Genomic DNA, 16,169 nt, shown 5'->3' on the forward strand with positions numbered 1-16,169 from the left:
GGGGCTTGGGGGTGGTTGAATGAGGGTGAGGGGATATTGGGACGGGGTGGCCAAAGTGCAGGATGGGTGCAGGGAGTGCTGGAATAGGGTGCAGGATGGGTGAAGGAGCTCAGGGGGTGCCTTGGGTTGCAGAGAGAGGGGGGAAGGGTGGGTGCAGGGTGCTGGGATTAGGATGGTGGGGGTGCCCGGGACGCAGGATGGGGGCTGAAGGTGCAGGATGGGCGCAGACTTCGAGGGTTGCCGGGTAGATGCATAGAGTGCCGGGGTGCAGGGTGGTTGCGTGGGGTGCCCGGGCGCGCCCCGCAGCGCTCCCTCCGCCCGCCAGGGGGCGCAGGACACCAGCTCTGCTGACAGTCTGGCCCGGTACGGCCCACCTCGCTGGCCCCGCGGCCGGAAGCGGAAGTTTGGGGGGGTGATACCCTCTCGCCGCCACTGTCGCGGCGCGTCGTCCTGTGGTGGCGGAAAGATGGCGGCGGCCACGGAGTGAGCGGCGGCGGTGGGACCCAGCGCCGGGCTCGAGCGGTGAGCGCAGCCGCGGCCTCCTCCCGCCCCGCTGGCTCCTTCCCCGGCTCCCCTGTATCCCATCGCCCTCCGGCCCGGCGGGAGAGCAGCTGGGCGCCTCGCTCCCACCGGTGGGACTCCATGCCCTGGAGCCCGGAGTCCCTCCACACCCCTGAGTGCTGCCCGGGGTTCCCTGCGCCCCCCCCCACCTTGGCAGGCAGGCCCGTAGGCAGCCCCTTTCCTGCCGGTGACCCCTCCTGCGCTCCCCCGCCCCCAGCTCCCTCCGCTCTTTCCAAGCTGCGAGCCTGTCAGCGAGCCTGGCTGCGGAGTGTCCTCGGCTTCCCGGGCGCCCTCCCTGGTGTTTGGGGTATGCCTCCATTCCCTTGGTGCCCACCTGTACTTGTCCGTCTCCCCGGTCCCCCTCTGTCCCTTCCCGGTGCCTCCCTGTGTCTCTCTTGTCAGCAGACAGGCTTGCAGATCTGATTACCCACCAGTGCACTGGGGTTCTCTCTGGGCTCCCCCTTTTCCTGGGTACCTCCTACTGAGGTCTCTGTCCCAGTCTCTCTACCACTCCCCAGTACCCTCCTTTGTTGTCTCCCCACTTCTAAAGGGATGTCTGCACACTTCAGCTGACCTACTGGCTCTCTGAGTGCTCTGGGCCATTCCTGGGCCCCATCTCTGCAAGCAGGTCCCTCAGTCCCCTGAAATCTCCCCCTGTCTCTCTGTGGTTCCAGGGCATGTGTGTGCTCTGTCTCTGGCAGGGTGAAGATGAAGTAGAGCTCTGACCATGGACCATGATGCCCCCACAATCAGGCCCCGCCGCATCCAGAACCAGAATGTCATCCACCGCCTGGAGCGCCGCCGGATCAGCTCGGGCAAAGCCGGCACCCACTGGCACCAAGTCCGCGTCTTCCACCAGAACGTCTTCCCCAACTTCACCGTGGTCAATGTGGAGAAGCCACCCTGCTTCTTGCGCAAATTCTCCCCTGATGGCCGCTACTTCATTGCCTTCTCCTCAGACCAGACCTCTTTGGAAATCTACGAGTATCAAGGCTGCCAGGCAGCAGAAGACCTCCTGCAAGGCTATGAGGGAGAGATCCTGGCCAACGGCAACGACCAAAGATCTGTCAACATCCGGGGGCGGCTCTTTGAGCGCTTCTTTGTCCTGCTCCATATCACCAATGTGGCCTCCAACGGGGAGCACTTGAACCGCGAGTGCAGCTTGTTCACCGACGACTGTCGGTATGTGATCGTTGGCTCTGCTGCGTACCTGCCTGAGGAGCCTCACCCTCCCTTCTTTGAGGTTTACCGCAACAGTGAGTCGGTGACCCCTAATCCCCGGTCCCCTTTGGAGGATTATTCCTTGCATATCATAGACCTCCACACGGGCAGACTTTGTGACACACGGACTTTCAAATGTGACAAAGTCATCCTGTCTCACAACCAGGGACTGTACCTCTATAAGAACATCTTGGCCATTCTCTCTGTGCAGCAACAGACTATTCACGTCTTTCAAGTAACACCTGAGGGTACGTTCATCGATGTAAGGACTATCGGCCGTTTCTGCTACGAGGATGATCTCCTGACACTATCTGCGGTGTATCCTGAGGTGCAGCGGGACACTCAGACAGGGATGGCCAACCCTTACAAAGAGCCCTTCATAAACTCTCTGAAGCACAGGCTGCTGGTGTACCTGTGGAGAAGGGCCGAACAGGACGGGAGCGCTATAGCAAAAAGAAGGTTCTTCCAGTACTTTGATCAGTTGAGGCAGCTCCGCATGTGGAAGATGCAACTTTTGGATGAGAACCATCTATTTATCAAATACACTAGTGAAGATGTGGTCACGCTACGGGTGACAGATCCTTCCCAGGTACAGCCTGCCTCCTTGGGCCGCTCATTGCTTTGGGGCACATGCTCAAGCAGGTGCAATGCTGTGAGCTGGGTTTCTTAGCTGAGCCCGTGAATGTTGTTTAGGATCCCTGGTACTTCATTCTTGTGTGAACATTTGACACTTCTGATACTGAATAACTTTTCTATCTTTTGCTCTCGTAATTTCATTGCTTCCTTCTCAACTGAAAATGAGAGAGTAAAGATCTGATGTGGTTATTGAGTCCACTTTCTCCAGGGACCATTACCTGTGCTGAGAGATGCTGTACAACCCTCTTCCCCTCCCAAATCCCTAGCTGATTTGATTTTTTTTTTCTAGCTGATATTTCATATAGTACACTTATGCTGTAAAGGTAGTCTCTCCCTTTTCTCATGTATCTTCAAGCATGCTTTTCAAATATAATAGTCTTCATTTCTCCCCCATTAGAATTACTTTTTCTGTTCTGCCTACATACTTACTCTTTCAAGCTTCAGTGAGAGATAGTATTTATGGTCTCTGCAAATTGTAGTAGCAGCTCTTAGATCTAGCTAATGTGCCAATTGCTTCTCCTTTTCAGTTTAGAACTAAAGAAGTCGAATTAGAGCAAATGTACTTCAGTCAATGCTGGGTCCCTCCAGACGTTTTGCTATCCCCTGGGGTGATCATCTCTTTTCACTCTTAGAGTGGTGGTCAGGTTTTCAGTTCTGTGAAACTGAGAACGGTATTTTTTTAACCTGTTCTATTCCTTTAATCTGCTTGGTTTTTTATTCTGTTGAAGGCATTTAGCAAGAATTTGTAATAAATTTCTAGTGCTGCCTTTAGGTCTGATTGTTCCCTAGATGTTTGTTTTTCTTTCATACCTGTCTATTCTTTCATACCCTATCTGCCAGATTCAGGACTTAGATCCTAGAAGAAATGAACAGTGGTTCTTTGTGTTGCCTTGGTCTAAATCTTCCTGGAAGATGACTCTGGTTTTGTTTTATTTTTCTCTTATGTGGTGGTTGTTTGGGGGAGTTACTTTGGGAGGGAATAGGTAAGGGTTAATCTAATCAATTTTACCCATTCTTGTAAAACTGAGTGCCTATCTCAAAAATATTAAAGCTTTGTGGAGGTGGCCTGCAGTGTTCTCCTCATTGCCAGTATCTGGAACGGTGCTTCTGACCCTAATGTAAATGTTTGTGGTAGGGTTGGCTCTGCTCTCTGCGGTGGTTACCAAGGCTTTTGTGTCTGGTTTGCTGCAGGGTGCTCTTGGCTCGCTTCACCCGAGGGTTACCTTAAGATGCAGGTTGTGGTTTGTTTGTGGTGTTCCTCAGGCAGTGTGTTTTCTGCTGGAGGAAGTGTCACATTTCTTGGTTCTTTCAAGAGATAATTCCAGACGTGGAGCAGTCTCCACAGACCTGCTTGAATATAGGCTTTGTGTTAGGGCTTCCTAAAGAAAGCTTGGCTCACAAAATACCTAAAGCTCTGATTTTTCTTTCATCTATCAGAGAGGAACATGAGGTTTCATCCAGTTTCAGGCTCCTCTCTTTTCTCTGGCTTCTCTGCCAAGAATGTTGAGGAAGTTGCTGTTTGTGCATGTGGGTTGCTTGTATATTGTCAGGGTTTGCACCGAATCCTTCAAGATTTTTTGATCACATGCTGTGTATAGGTAGCTTGGGGTTTGTTGTTCATGCTTGTGTTGATAGACTTGACAGCTTTGCTGTGTGATTTCTATGACACTCGACTTCTGCCACCCCTGCTGTGATGATGTTTTGCCTGTGTTACAGGTCCTGCTAAAAAGCAGTGAGAGTAGTTTCCCTGGTTAGGGGCATCCTGTAGATGTGCCTGTGTGTTAACCTGGCAAAGGAACTTTTATATTTAAGGTTGGAGGATACTCCCTGCAATCTTCAGTGATGTAAACAGGTTTTCCTTCTGCTGTCTCCTCTTATTTTCTCTCTGCTCCAACCCTGTATTTCAGAAGGGCTTCCCTTTCCTTAGGCAGTAGTCTAGTGAGTAACCTCATCTAGCGCACTTCATTTTGACATGTGGGGGCTGGATTGTATTATCACAATTTATTTTGGGGCTGTAAAACAAACAAACCTTGTGATATTTGCAGGTGGGTGGGGTGGGCAGAGTGCCTGCTGTCATCCCTGGGCATTGTTTGGGAGCAGGAGGTGAAGCATTTAGAAATTGCCTTTATTGACAGAAGATTTAACTAGATATGTGCATGTACCATGGGAATTCGTTACCTTTGAAGTAGGGGCAGGTTCTTACTTTGGGGTGCCGGGGTGTTAGTACTTCTGTCTCTAATGAAAGCTACCTTTAATGACCAAGGATTAAACCTGCCCTTTCCCAATGGGATGGGAATGTTGTCTCCCTTTGATGTAGCTGTGCTAATATGATGTTAACCTTTTTCCTGATTTTTTGCTTGTTCATGCCCTGAAACACTGCCATTGCCAGTCCGTTGCGCGGTACCTGGGCCTTCTTGCATGAGAATGTTGGCATTAAAAAGAAGTCATTAATGTCTTTCAGATTTTCATTTCTGTACCAGCAGGGTACTTGGAAGGCACAGCTTTTTGTGGGCCATGGTGTAGTGCAGAGTACACTAAAGAGGCTCATCTCTGTGTGATGGAAGTATTAAGAAGGGGAAGAAAATAATGTCTCTATGCAAAGGAAAAAATAATTTGTGGCCAGCTAGCACTGGCTTTAAAATCATTTTGTCAGCAGGAATGAAAATTAAATTTGGCACTTTAGAAACTGTTTTGGATTTGGTGGAGGGCAGAGAGGAAGAGAAAACAGAGATATTGATGTCCAGTTTGAGTTGAAAAATTGGAAGCCTGTTAAGTTTTCTTCATAAATAATAACATTTAAGAGGTGGATAATTTGGTACCTGTTGAGGTATTTGAATAGCATAATGGATTAATGTGAGGTTGTGGGATTCTCCTGCACTGCAGAGAAATCTGGATAGGGTCTGCAGTGTCATGTGAGGTGGAGGAAGGGACAGCTTCCCCACCTGCGCTCTCCTGGGTAACCGCTGCCTCTGCCTCTCTCCCTAGCCTTCATTCTTTGTCGTGTACAACATGGTGACCACAGAGGTTATTGCTGTATTCGAGAACACGTCTGATGAGCTGCTGGAGCTGTTTGAGAACTTCTGTGACCTCTTCAGGAATGCCACCCTGCACAGTGAGGCGGTCCAGTTCCCCTGCTCAGCTTCCAGCAACAACTTTGCCAGGCAGATCCAGCGCCGGTGAGCCATTCGGAGCATGCTTTATACCGTATAGACACACGCTCGCCCCCATCAGCTGAAGGCTAGTATCAAATAACAACAACCCTGAGAAAACCAGTTCTTTTAGTCGCTGGGTGATGCAAGGGTCTGGCTGGTACATCGTTCATCTTGCAGCCTCACGCATCTGATTTTATATTCCACATCATCTGGCTTGTTACAGGAAGGAACAAAGCAGTGGCAATCCCCTGCTTAGAAGAAGGAAGAGGAATTTTGAGGGAAAGATGCTTCTGGCTCTCCTTCAGCAGTAACTCTTCTAGAGGTTACTAAAGTGTTACTGCCCAGTAGCTTAGGTACCTGAAGAGAAGAGTTGTCAAGATGCTAGCGTCATCTAATTGGACGTATTTTGCCAAGTGGCATTCTCTGAATTTAGAGTGTATCAAACTGCGTTCTGTAGCATTTTTTCCAACATCAGGCACAAGCTTGTGGTTCTTGTCAAACTGTGCTAGGAGAAAGGAAACTCATCTGCCTAGACCTATTGTGAAAGCTGAGCAAAATATCAAAATAACCTGGGTTTCTAGAATGTGCTTTAACAGTCAAATGTGGTTTTAATGAGGCAGAGTGTGTTATTTCTCTTGGAATATATTTTTATGTGACTCAGGGTGTTTTGTTCTTCCAGTGACTTGTTTCACATCATCCAAAGTACTTGGCAATCACTTATGGGCATGAAGCTTCTGTTGATTTTAGGTTGACGTCACGTAAGTAAGAGGAAGTTGACTGTGTCTGTAACTTTCTAGAGCTGCCTGTCAGGAAATGCATAATGCTTAGTGGGAGAGAGAATGAGAGAGCTCACAACAGACACCCAAAGAACAACTCCTGCCTTGTGTTAAGGTAGAGAGGAGAATCTTTTTCATCCCCTTGGCTACAAGGGCCTGTAACAGGAGTGTTTAATTTCCATAGCAAAGTATAATAGAGCGTAATCCACAGTGAGCTGGCTTTTGGCGGAGTGTTTCCAGTCAAATGGATATGTTTTACCCTCCTTGATGTATGACATCCGTGCAGCTGATCCGACTGTTCTTGCACATGGAAAGCTCAAATTTTACTTGGAAAGAGAAATCCTGCCTGTGTTAATCTTTCCACCAGGAAGAACTTTCAGCTCACTGTAGTTTCTGAATAGCTTTAGGCTTCTCGTCAAGGTTCTTCCTCATCTAAAGTTTCTCCCTTTATGCATTTCAAACATAGTGGCTAGAGAGAGGGGAATTCTCAAGTCAACATTAAGGGCTCAACTGTTACTGTGAAACCCTCTGGCTTTTGCTGATGCTGTTTCCAGGCTTCATGGTACAACTTGGATTGACTGATAAGCTACTAATCTGTCTCTACCTGTTTGTGATCCTGTTCATTTCCTGTACTGCAGAGCAGCTGGGGCCAGACCTTGTGGGTAGGCACAGTCTTGTTCTCCTGTCTGTTTGGACTTTCAGAGCAGAAACAGTAATGATGAGGGAGGATTAAAAAAAAAGGTCACCAGAACTGGTTGATGCTTGAATCACCATGATACATCTTTGGAGATTAGCTGTTTTAGGTCTTACACTGCTGCTGTTTTTCTTTCCCTATCAGTTTTCCGCAGTTTATTTAAGCTGTGCTGTTCACCTGTGGCCTTTGTGAGTAAAACCTGTTTCTTGGTTTGCTACAGGTTCAAAGACACTATTGTGAATGCCAAGTATGGAGGGCACACGGAGGCCGTGCGGAGGCTGCTGGGCCAGCTCCCGATCAGCGCCCAGTCATACAGTGGCAGCCCATACCTCGACCTCTCCCTTTTCAGCTATGATGACAAGTGGGTGTCAGTCATGGAGCGGCCCAAGACCTGCGGTGATCACCCTATAAGGTATGGAACAAGCCAAGAAACTGTATGTGAGGAGAGCAGTGCGAGGGTAACTCTAAATCACCTCTGCCATGTGGCATCAAACGTGCAGAAAAGGGCGTAGACTGAGGCCTTTCTCTTAAGACATGCTTTTACCAGCAGGTTTATTTCAGCAGTGCCTCAAAGCTTGGCCTCTCTCCTTGCAATAACTGTTGCATCTTGTGTGTGAGGGAGGGCTCTTCAGGTCTTCTTGCTGAGCTGCCCTGTGGAAGGTTTGGGTAATGAAGCCTGAGCCTTTTCTGTGTGAATGCTTTTGTTCTTTCTCCTCTTGCAGTCCTGCTGTTGTGTTTGGGCTGCAGAGCAATGTGGTTCTGGATGCCTGCTTTCCTGTGCTGGGAGGATCCCTTTTGAGCATGTGAGTTTAGCTGGCAAGGATAATCTGGTTTATCCTGTGAATAAAATAGCAGCTGGGTTAGGTGTTATTCAGAATGCTTGTGGTATTGATTTAGCTATTTTCAGACTTTCCTTGTTTACAGCTCTCACCCTGGGAGCTGTACTCTTCTCCATATCCCCCTTCTTTCAGTGATCTGTAAGAAATTTGTTTCTGTAGTAGGAGTTTTAGCCAGGTGTAAGGACCATTCTGTGCCTCTTCTGTCTGAGTCTTCGATGTTGGCAGAAGGAATAAGTCTGAGCTTGGGAATAAGGAAGTTTGCAATGCTTCTTGCGGAAACACCAGGACTGTTTATTTCTTTTTATTGGCTGCAGCCATGACTGCAAGTTGCAGTGATTAAAAATCCAACATGTTCAGCCTGAAAGGCTCAAAGAGCCTGGGTTCTCCAGGCAGAATAGTCTTTCCACTTACAGTACTGCAAAAGCAAACCTATGCTTTGAAAACAAAGAGAGCCTTCAATGTTTAAGTGCTTTGTTTAGTGACTGCACACATGTTGAGGACTCAGGCAGCCTAGGGAAACCATTCTGGCCAGTTTCCCAACTTTATTTTCATCAATGCATTCTCAAAAAGTGGTTTCATGTCTCCCCGGCCCTGACTCAGGTGGCGGGGAACCTCTGATTATTCCTGTGCTCTCAATTCCCAAGTTATGTATATTTAATTAATTTTTCTGCCTGTATGATTTGGTTTGATCTCCAGCTCCCATGTTATTTGCAGAGAAAAGCCTGCCCTTTCCCCCTTGTCATGCTTGACATTGGGAAAACTTGCAGGATGGCAGTTGTCTGCCAGTGCCAACCTGCGTATGGCTCCTGCAGACAAAAGGGAGCAAAACCGCAGTCATTTGCTGTGGTTACGTCTTTGTAGTAAACAAAGTGAAGTGCCACCTTCCCTCCCTCCCCTGAGCAAACCGACATTTCAGAGCCAGAGCTTTTAAAGCTCAAAGCTGTGCAGAGTCAATTAGGACTTGAATAGGGCGGTGGAGCAGTGGGGCTTCTGGGTTTTGGAAAGTAAGCAGAAGATGAGGCACTAACCTTAACCATTCAGTAGCTGAAATAGTGCTGCTGTTTTTCTCACATGCAAAACAAAGGGATTAATAAAATAATGCCGCTGCCTGTTGTGGTTAGAGGGCTTGGAAGTGAGGGATCGCAGGATTTGTAATGTAAGTCCTATAATTGGCTGGAGTGCAAAACCCTTCAGCAGCTAAGGATGTTATAATCTGTGTGCAGTTTCTTGGCATGATGTGTGAGATAAGATATGGAGGCCTCCCTTTACGCATTGGTTTCAGGCCTCTGTGCGCTGTATCCTTTTAACCCTTAGTGGCTTTCTGCATCCCAGAAGGTTCAACTCTCATCTCTGGCGACGTGAGAGACCAGGGGTTGTTTGCTTTCAGGAGGGAAGGACTTTAGGTTCCCCATCACTGCTTTCTTCCAGTATCTTTTCAGGAGGCTTGAAGAGGTATTCACTGGGTGAAATGATGGCACTTGTGAGGAAGAGGCTCTAACACAGTCTTACCTATAGTGGGGGGTCTCTAAAATCCATCTAGATGGCTAATAAGGAGCCATTTAACCAAAAAATTGGTCTGCAGATAAATATTCCATTTTCATACAGTTTGAAAAGGCTAGTCTTGCTGTTTCTGTTGACATACAATTTTATATTGCAGTGCCTAATTTATCCCCAGAGTGAGAGCCCATGGAAATAGCCTCTGATTGCAGAGCACTTTTAAAAATAGATTTAAAAATACCAAACTGAGCACATCTTTGAGATTACAGGGAGCTTCATCTTGAGTAGTAAATTATTGTGAATTGGGGAGAGAGAGGAGCAGATGGGGGACTGTGCTTTATTTAAAGAATGACCCTCTGCATACCCAGCCTTGTGTAGGAGGGAAAGGGCTTTTTGAAAAGCCAAATACCAAGATTGTGACTCTCTTGGTGGGTTCTTGTGTGCAATTTTCAGGCAGGGCTGGCTGGCACTTTGATTCAGAGGAAGGGAGAGGAGAGTGGCCCTCCAGGAAGAACATGAGGTTCTCAATAGGCTGTGTTGTTAAAATGTGGAGTATGTCCGCTCCTGAAACAGCACCGTCTGTATCTGTCATCACCCATTCTTCCAGGCTGAACGCTGAGTGCATCATATTGCTGGCGGGGGGAGGGGGGAAATGTGTTCTGATATTAAAAGCATTCTCTGAGTTAAAACCAGAGGAAAATGCAAAATACCTACATGTACTAAGTGATGGTGGAGAAGGAAACAGCTGGGAGGCAAAATGGCAATTCTGTAGCTGAAAGTGAAAGAGCAGAGAAAATGGTCTAAGGAACTGAGACCTCTTCAGGGTGAGGACTTGAGTTAGAGCCCAGCTGCTTTGTGGAGATGTCACATCCCAGAAACCTCCACCACCCCACCCCAGAAACCTCCACCAAAGTCTTGGGGAAAGTGGTGTCATCGCAGAGAGTCCCCTGTTCCCACAGCGGCACAGGACACTGGTGTTGCTTGGGTTTATGTCAGTTACACAGAGAGTAGGCAGAGAAGGTTAAAGAAGCAAAGAACTTCCTAGATTCACCAGTCTCTTCATCACTGTTTGCCTCACCCTCTTGGCAACGTTTACTTTGTGCCGAAGCTGTGTTCCAGAGCCCACCTCTTTGGAGACACAAATGTGCTTGACCCACTGGCAGGTTTGTGGGTGACAGCAGAAGGATACGAGGTTTTCCTTGACCTCTGCTCTTGCTGTGATTGTTGGATGCAATCCACCAGGTACTTCCTGCCCAGCCTATCTTGTTAATGCTTTTTTTGATGGAAATCTAAAAGGAACTGCAAAGCCTCGCTTGAACTGTAAAGTACAACTTGGTGCCCTTGAGCAGAATTGGATCCAGCGGTTCACCTTCCTTGAGTGAATGGGGATGTAGCAAGGCACAAGAGCAGTGATGTAAAGCCTACCTGGCAGCAGCAGAAGAGGAAAGGGGTGGCCTTACACCTGGAGTGGAGGCCATTGCTGAGGGAAGTGGGCTCAGTTCTGTACAGTACATCTGTCTTAGGGATCAAGAGAAGCAGCTTGTGTTAAGGGAGGATGGAGGGCCATAACAGGTGGAGCCTGGACCAGACTTATTCCCTCTTGTGAAGTCAGCTATGTCCTCCAAAATGACAGGCAGAGTTCTCTCACCGATGACACTAAAAGGAAGTCAAGCTTTTCTAGAACTAGCTGCCTGGGAGGGACTTTCCTGTGTAGCCAAGAGCCAGACACCGAACTGAGGACCTCCTGCCCCTGAGGGAGTACAAGAGATTGAACAAAGCAGTTGTCTCTATGTGTGAAGAGCCCAGATGGCCAAGTCAATAGTCGGGAACAGCCATAATTGACTTTCTCTTCCTTTCAGATTTTACGCCCGTGATTCTGGCCTCCTGAAGTTTGAGATCCAGGCGGGACTCCTGGGGCGACCCATCAATCACACAGTGCGACGTCTGGTTGCGTTCACCTTCCACCCCTTTGAGCCCTTTGCCATCTCTGTGCAGCGCACTAATGCAGAGTATGTGGTTAACTTCCACATGAGGCACAGCTGCACATAGTACAACATGTAGCTGGCGCGGCTGTTCTCCTTCGGTCTGGACCTCTGCCACAGACGCACCAAAGCCAGACACTTGCACCTTCTAGGAAACCAAACCGTCACTCGTGTCAAGAAACCTGACCTGGGAGCTCCTACCAGCTGGCATCTCAGAGGGCCCTCAGCTGTGGAAAGCTGATGCACTCAAGTTAGACCTGTGAATGTTTCTTCTGACCCTGTTTGTACTGTGGAAGTTGCCGCTGCATTGAACGCTGCTGTTGTTCCCTATTCCTGTTTATGAACAAAGTGTAGCTGAGGTTCCTTTCCAGGTTTCCCAGAGGCATGTCTTTTTTTTTTTTCCTGTTGTAGGTCTTAGGTTGACAAAGATGGAGCTTGGCAACACATCTGTGGAGTGCTCCCTTCTGCATTGGCGCTCTTCTACCTTGTTGACACAAACAGCCTGTCATAGAGGGAGTAGATGGAAGCCATGGGGAGCACTTAGAGATACAGCTACCTGTGTTTGTATCTTCAGTATTACTAGGGAAATGAAATCCTGTTCTCATCCACACAATCTACTCATGTGATTTGAATATGCAAGAGGTCAGAGGGGAAAAAGGGTGTGAGAAATCACTGCAATTGAGAGACATGAGGTGTGTTCTTGACTCTTATGCAAGTCACTTAATCTTTGTGCCTTAATATCTGTAAAAGCTCTTAAGTGAAAGGGGGCGTGTTAGTACCAGAAAGTCAGGGCAGCTGGCTGTGTCTGTAATGCACGAGGAGGTGGGCACAGAAGGAAGATATGTGTCTGGGAAGGGTGTGGGGAGCAACAGCAGCTCCTTACTGACAGTGGAAGGACTTTTCTGCAGCATGGGGGTGAATGCTTACAGACATCTGCAGGTTCTGCTGCTGAGGGGAAGGGAGACCCAGCTGCTGCCACCCTCCTGCATGTTGCAGTATGAGAGTGGAGAATTAGTAACATTTGGGTTTCCAGAGAAAGGAGGGGGGAGACCTGAATTAATGTGCATTGCTGCAGGTTTGCCGTTAGGAGACGAGCTTGTTTACTTAGGTTGCTTACCTATCCCTGTTTGATATGCTGTTCTCTGTGAGAACCTGATTTGCTGTTCCCAGGCTTCAAAGCACAGCTGGCTGGTGCGTCGATGCCGGCTGGATCACTGCGGTGTGTACGCTGCCGAGAAAATAAGCTCCTGGGTGTAATATTACCTGACGCTGTGGGCTGGTGAGGATGCTGGCCTGCCCTTCTCTTTTAAAAATGGAGTTTTTGGTTGTAGGCCAACATTTGGGTTTTTCTGCGCACAGGCTGGTTTACAACTCTGTGTTGCCAGGCAGTGCGACCATCTCAGCATCACAAGGTGCTCCGTCAGAAGCTGGAGCCTGCTATTGCCCCATTCTTATGGGAGGTACAGAGCGGGCATTAGAAAATTGGTGCTTATACATGGGAGACCCTCTACTTTAAAGGATCCTGTGGGTGTCTTGTTTGGACCAAAACGGGCTGTGAGTGATGTGTTGTGGCCATATGCCTGTGAAGAGCAGTATTGAAGTCATGCATTCATTTTGCATGGTAATGCCTAGGAAAATAACTGCGGGGGTTGTTGGTGCCTGCTTATAACATGAATAGCGGACCTTACAATGGAGGGTGCCCTGGGGTCCTTGAATCAGCCTTTACTCTCTGTGTCATGATACTTCTCTCCTGTCCTGGCCGTGCTAAACATACTTCTATGGTAAGACATTGTATTTCACCACTCTTCCTGGTGCTTGCACTGTTGGTTTCTCAGGTCTGTCAGGAGCGACTTCAGGTCAGAAGACTGCTAATAAAGGAGGTGTCAGGCAACGCCTGCTTTAGCTCCAGGTTCCTCTCCATCTAATAACACTATTTGTCAAGGTTTTAGGTTTTTATCCTGTGATCTGTTCCTCAAACATTCAATTAAAGCTCCAAGTGGAGAATCATTTGCACATTGTAGATCATGGATTTACCTCCTTTTGCACCACTCTCACATTTGTTCACACTTCCAGTATGAGACTTTTTTTTTTTCTTTTCCAAAGCTCTAAGCAGCTCCATCCAAGACTCGGTTTACTCCTTGGCATCACAGCCTGGGAGGCTAGTGCTTACTAAAATAGCTGTCAGATCTCCAATTAGATTTTTTTTTTTTCTGGTGGCAAAAATATAAACCGTTTCAGCATTTCTATAGTCCTGGCTTTTGCCAGATTCAGGCTGTCCTGTGTGAAGCAGAGAGCACAGCACGGATTGTTGGACTTGGGGCTGAGAGACCAGAGATCTGTTCTTAGATCTGCTATTAAATTGTTCTGTGGCTGGGGCAAATTTCTTCCTGTTCCAGCTGGTGTTTTCCTCTATGTAAATGAGGCCAAAAACATATTTTCAGCTTTTGTAAAACACTTTGAGATTCATGAATAAAAAGTGCTGGATAAGTGCTAAGTATTTTCTTATTATGTTTGCAGACAAACTGATTGATCATTCTGGGTACTAATTGCCTTGGAGTAGCATAGTAGATCCTCTGGTCTTGGCTGCTGCATTTTATATCTACAACAGAGTTAATTTTATTACAGAAATGTATTGAAAGAAAAGTCTCTCATGCTTGAAATTTTGATTCTTTTACTTAAAAAAGATGTGTGTGGTGGGGGAGGGTGGGAGGAAGGGGGAGATATTTTCTACCTGATATTTTTCCTAGGCTAGGATGAAGATTTGTTAGCAACACAAGAAAAAAGTGGAATAAACAATTTGCTTTAAGAACCTGATTTATTGTCATTTTCTTCCAAAAATATTAATGGTGCAGATGGGAATCCCTTTGCTCAGAAGAGATGGCAGGGGTGTGCCTTGGACTACACAGGAACGTTGCATGAGAGTTTGCTGCCTTTTCGTGGCACCTGGAGTACCAGTGTGCTTAAGGATGTTCCTACCTGAGGCATTTCTGTAGTTACTGCAGATTTCTCAAATTGTTGTCCACATGAGGATGTCACAAAAGGATGGGGACAGGCTGGAAGGTGTCCAGAGAAGGGCCACCAGGATGATCAAAGGACTGGGAAGCTGCCATACAAGGATAGGCTGGGAGAACTGGGTTTGTTCAGCCTTGAGAAAAGGAGGCTTAGAGGGGATCTCGTCACCGTGTACCAGAGAAGGTGGAGACTCCCTTTATACAGGGAGTCACATGGAGGGGGCAAGGGGGAATGGACACAAGTTGCTCTTGGGGAGATTCCAATTGGACATGAGAGGGAAATTTTTCACAGTGAGGCCATTCACCATTGGAATAATCTCCCCAGGGAAGTGGTTGACTCGGCCACGTTGGACACCTTTAAGAGTTGGCTGGACAGGGTGCTGGGCCGTCTTGTCTAGACTGTGCTCTTCCTAGAAAGGTTGGACTAGATGATCCCTGAGGTCCCTTCCAGCCTGGGATTCTGTGTGATTCTATGAGCTAATACTGGGAGGAGGAATTCTTGGCCTTCAGTTACATTTTCACCTTTATATATTATTACTAGCCCAACTTGAATTCATTCAACTTATTCAATTTATAGTATTTCTTTAACCTTGTGGCCGTTTTCTGCTGATGCTCCATGGTCAAGATGGGAAAGTTGAATGATACATCTTGCTTGGCAGAAGAGCCATCACCTACCCACTGCTTTTAGGTTGGGCTAAGGCACTTGGATTTTTGGCTGCCTGCTGCTCCCAGCTGCAGTGCAGCTTTGCAGAACATTATAGCTGTGAACATGCAGACGGGACCTTCCCAAAGTCTGGGATCCCCTTGTAATCCACTGCTGCTGTGTAGCAACCTAGCAGCATCCCTGTTTGTGTTAGTTCCTCTAAGCATCTGCATCTTGAGCATGAAATCCACTTTCCTTTGAACGCTTCCTCCATTTTCATGCGTGCAGTTCTCTGATGCTTTCCTTTGGAGACCTTGAGCATGTCAGAAAGCTCTTGAGCCTGTGGCTTTTCAGATAGGCACTAAGTGACAAAGAGATGCTTGACTTGGAAACCATTTTTGACTGGCAGCAGAATCCCATCTTTTATTACTTCTTGTGCTGCCTTTGCTTTTAAAAAAGAAAAAAAAAAGTAGTAGAAGCAGGATACTTGCAATATTTCTTATATAAACTGCATTAGACAGTGAGCCACAGAAATCCCATTAGAATCAAAGCTATCTATCCGTTAATAGTGTGTCCCTACTGAAGACTCCTTTCAATTAACCTTCCATCACTGAATGGCTGGCCGTGATTGAGCTCCCTGATGTTCTTGGTGTACTTATAGGACCTTCCTTTTGCTCAGGTGCTGGCATCTATTATGCTTCCCTTGGTCCTTTTTGACCCAGCTTGAAGAATCAGATTTCTGATGCTTTAAGAAGTCTCTTTGTCTTTCTTGTGTCCTCTGTTTTGCTGCTTCTCTGCCAGCTTTTGCTGCAGGATCTCTCAGGGCTGTGGGCAGAGAGATGGCAAAGGCTGGATGGCAACGGGACACGTGGCTCTCCGTCAGCTTGTGTGAACCTGTATAGGAGAGGCATACGCTGCAGAGCAAATAAATAATTGAGGGGCAAGCAATGGGACAGGTTTTTGTGGCTTTGCTTTTGCCTTGCTTTCTGAGTTTCAGAGACCAGGTTGCTGATGTGCCTGAATCCTTGTGCTTCCCTGTCTTGTTATACGGTTGTAAAAGCTTTTCTGGCCAAATATTCTTCAGGAGGAGGGAATGGTGAAAGGGATTTTATTTATTTTTTTTTTCCCTTTTGCTTGCTCCAGGGCTGCGGGGGAGG

General features: G+C 47.5%; 1 protein-coding gene across 3 annotated transcripts; it reads left to right on the plus strand.

Moving 5' to 3' along the window:
• Positions 1–397: 397 nt before the first annotated feature.
• Positions 398–14,167, plus strand: DET1 (DET1 partner of COP1 E3 ubiquitin ligase). 3 transcript variants are annotated; one of them, XR_012661726.1, is made up of 6 exons: positions 398–522; positions 1,236–2,371; positions 5,404–5,594; positions 6,250–6,328; positions 7,261–7,452; positions 11,236–14,167. XR_012661726.1 is itself a non-coding variant. In XM_075100589.1 (5 exons), exons 2-5 carry the CDS (start codon positions 1,289–1,291, stop codon positions 11,423–11,425), a joined length of 1,656 nt encoding a protein of 551 aa, XP_074956690.1. In that variant the 5' UTR covers positions 398–522; positions 1,236–1,288; the 3' UTR covers positions 11,426–14,167. The 3 variants fall into 3 exon arrangements, 2 of the variants coding, with proteins under 2 accessions (XP_074956690.1, XP_074956691.1); XM_075100589.1 differs by lacking the exon at positions 6,250–6,328; XM_075100590.1 differs by lacking the exon at positions 6,250–6,328 and having other exon boundaries at positions 1,263–2,371.
• Positions 14,168–16,169: the final 2,002 nt, after the last annotated feature.

Source organism: Phalacrocorax aristotelis, chromosome 7, assembly GCF_949628215.1.
Source record: "Phalacrocorax aristotelis chromosome 7, bGulAri2.1, whole genome shotgun sequence".
NCBI classification, from domain to species: Eukaryota; Metazoa; Chordata; class Aves; order Suliformes; family Phalacrocoracidae; genus Phalacrocorax; species Phalacrocorax aristotelis.

Excerpts from the sequence above, each read along its gene's own strand:
- DET1 (XM_075100589.1), top strand. The coding sequence starts at position 1,289 with ATGGACCATGATGCCCCCACAATCAGGCCCCGCCGCATCCAGAACCAG. Across the intron at positions 2,372-5,403 it reads GGGTGACAGATCCTTCCCAG|CCTTCATTCTTTGTCGTGTA; the intron begins GTACAGCCTGCC and ends CTCTCTCCCTAG. Across the intron at positions 7,453-11,235 it reads TGCGGTGATCACCCTATAAG|ATTTTACGCCCGTGATTCTG; the intron begins GTATGGAACAAG and ends TCTTCCTTTCAG.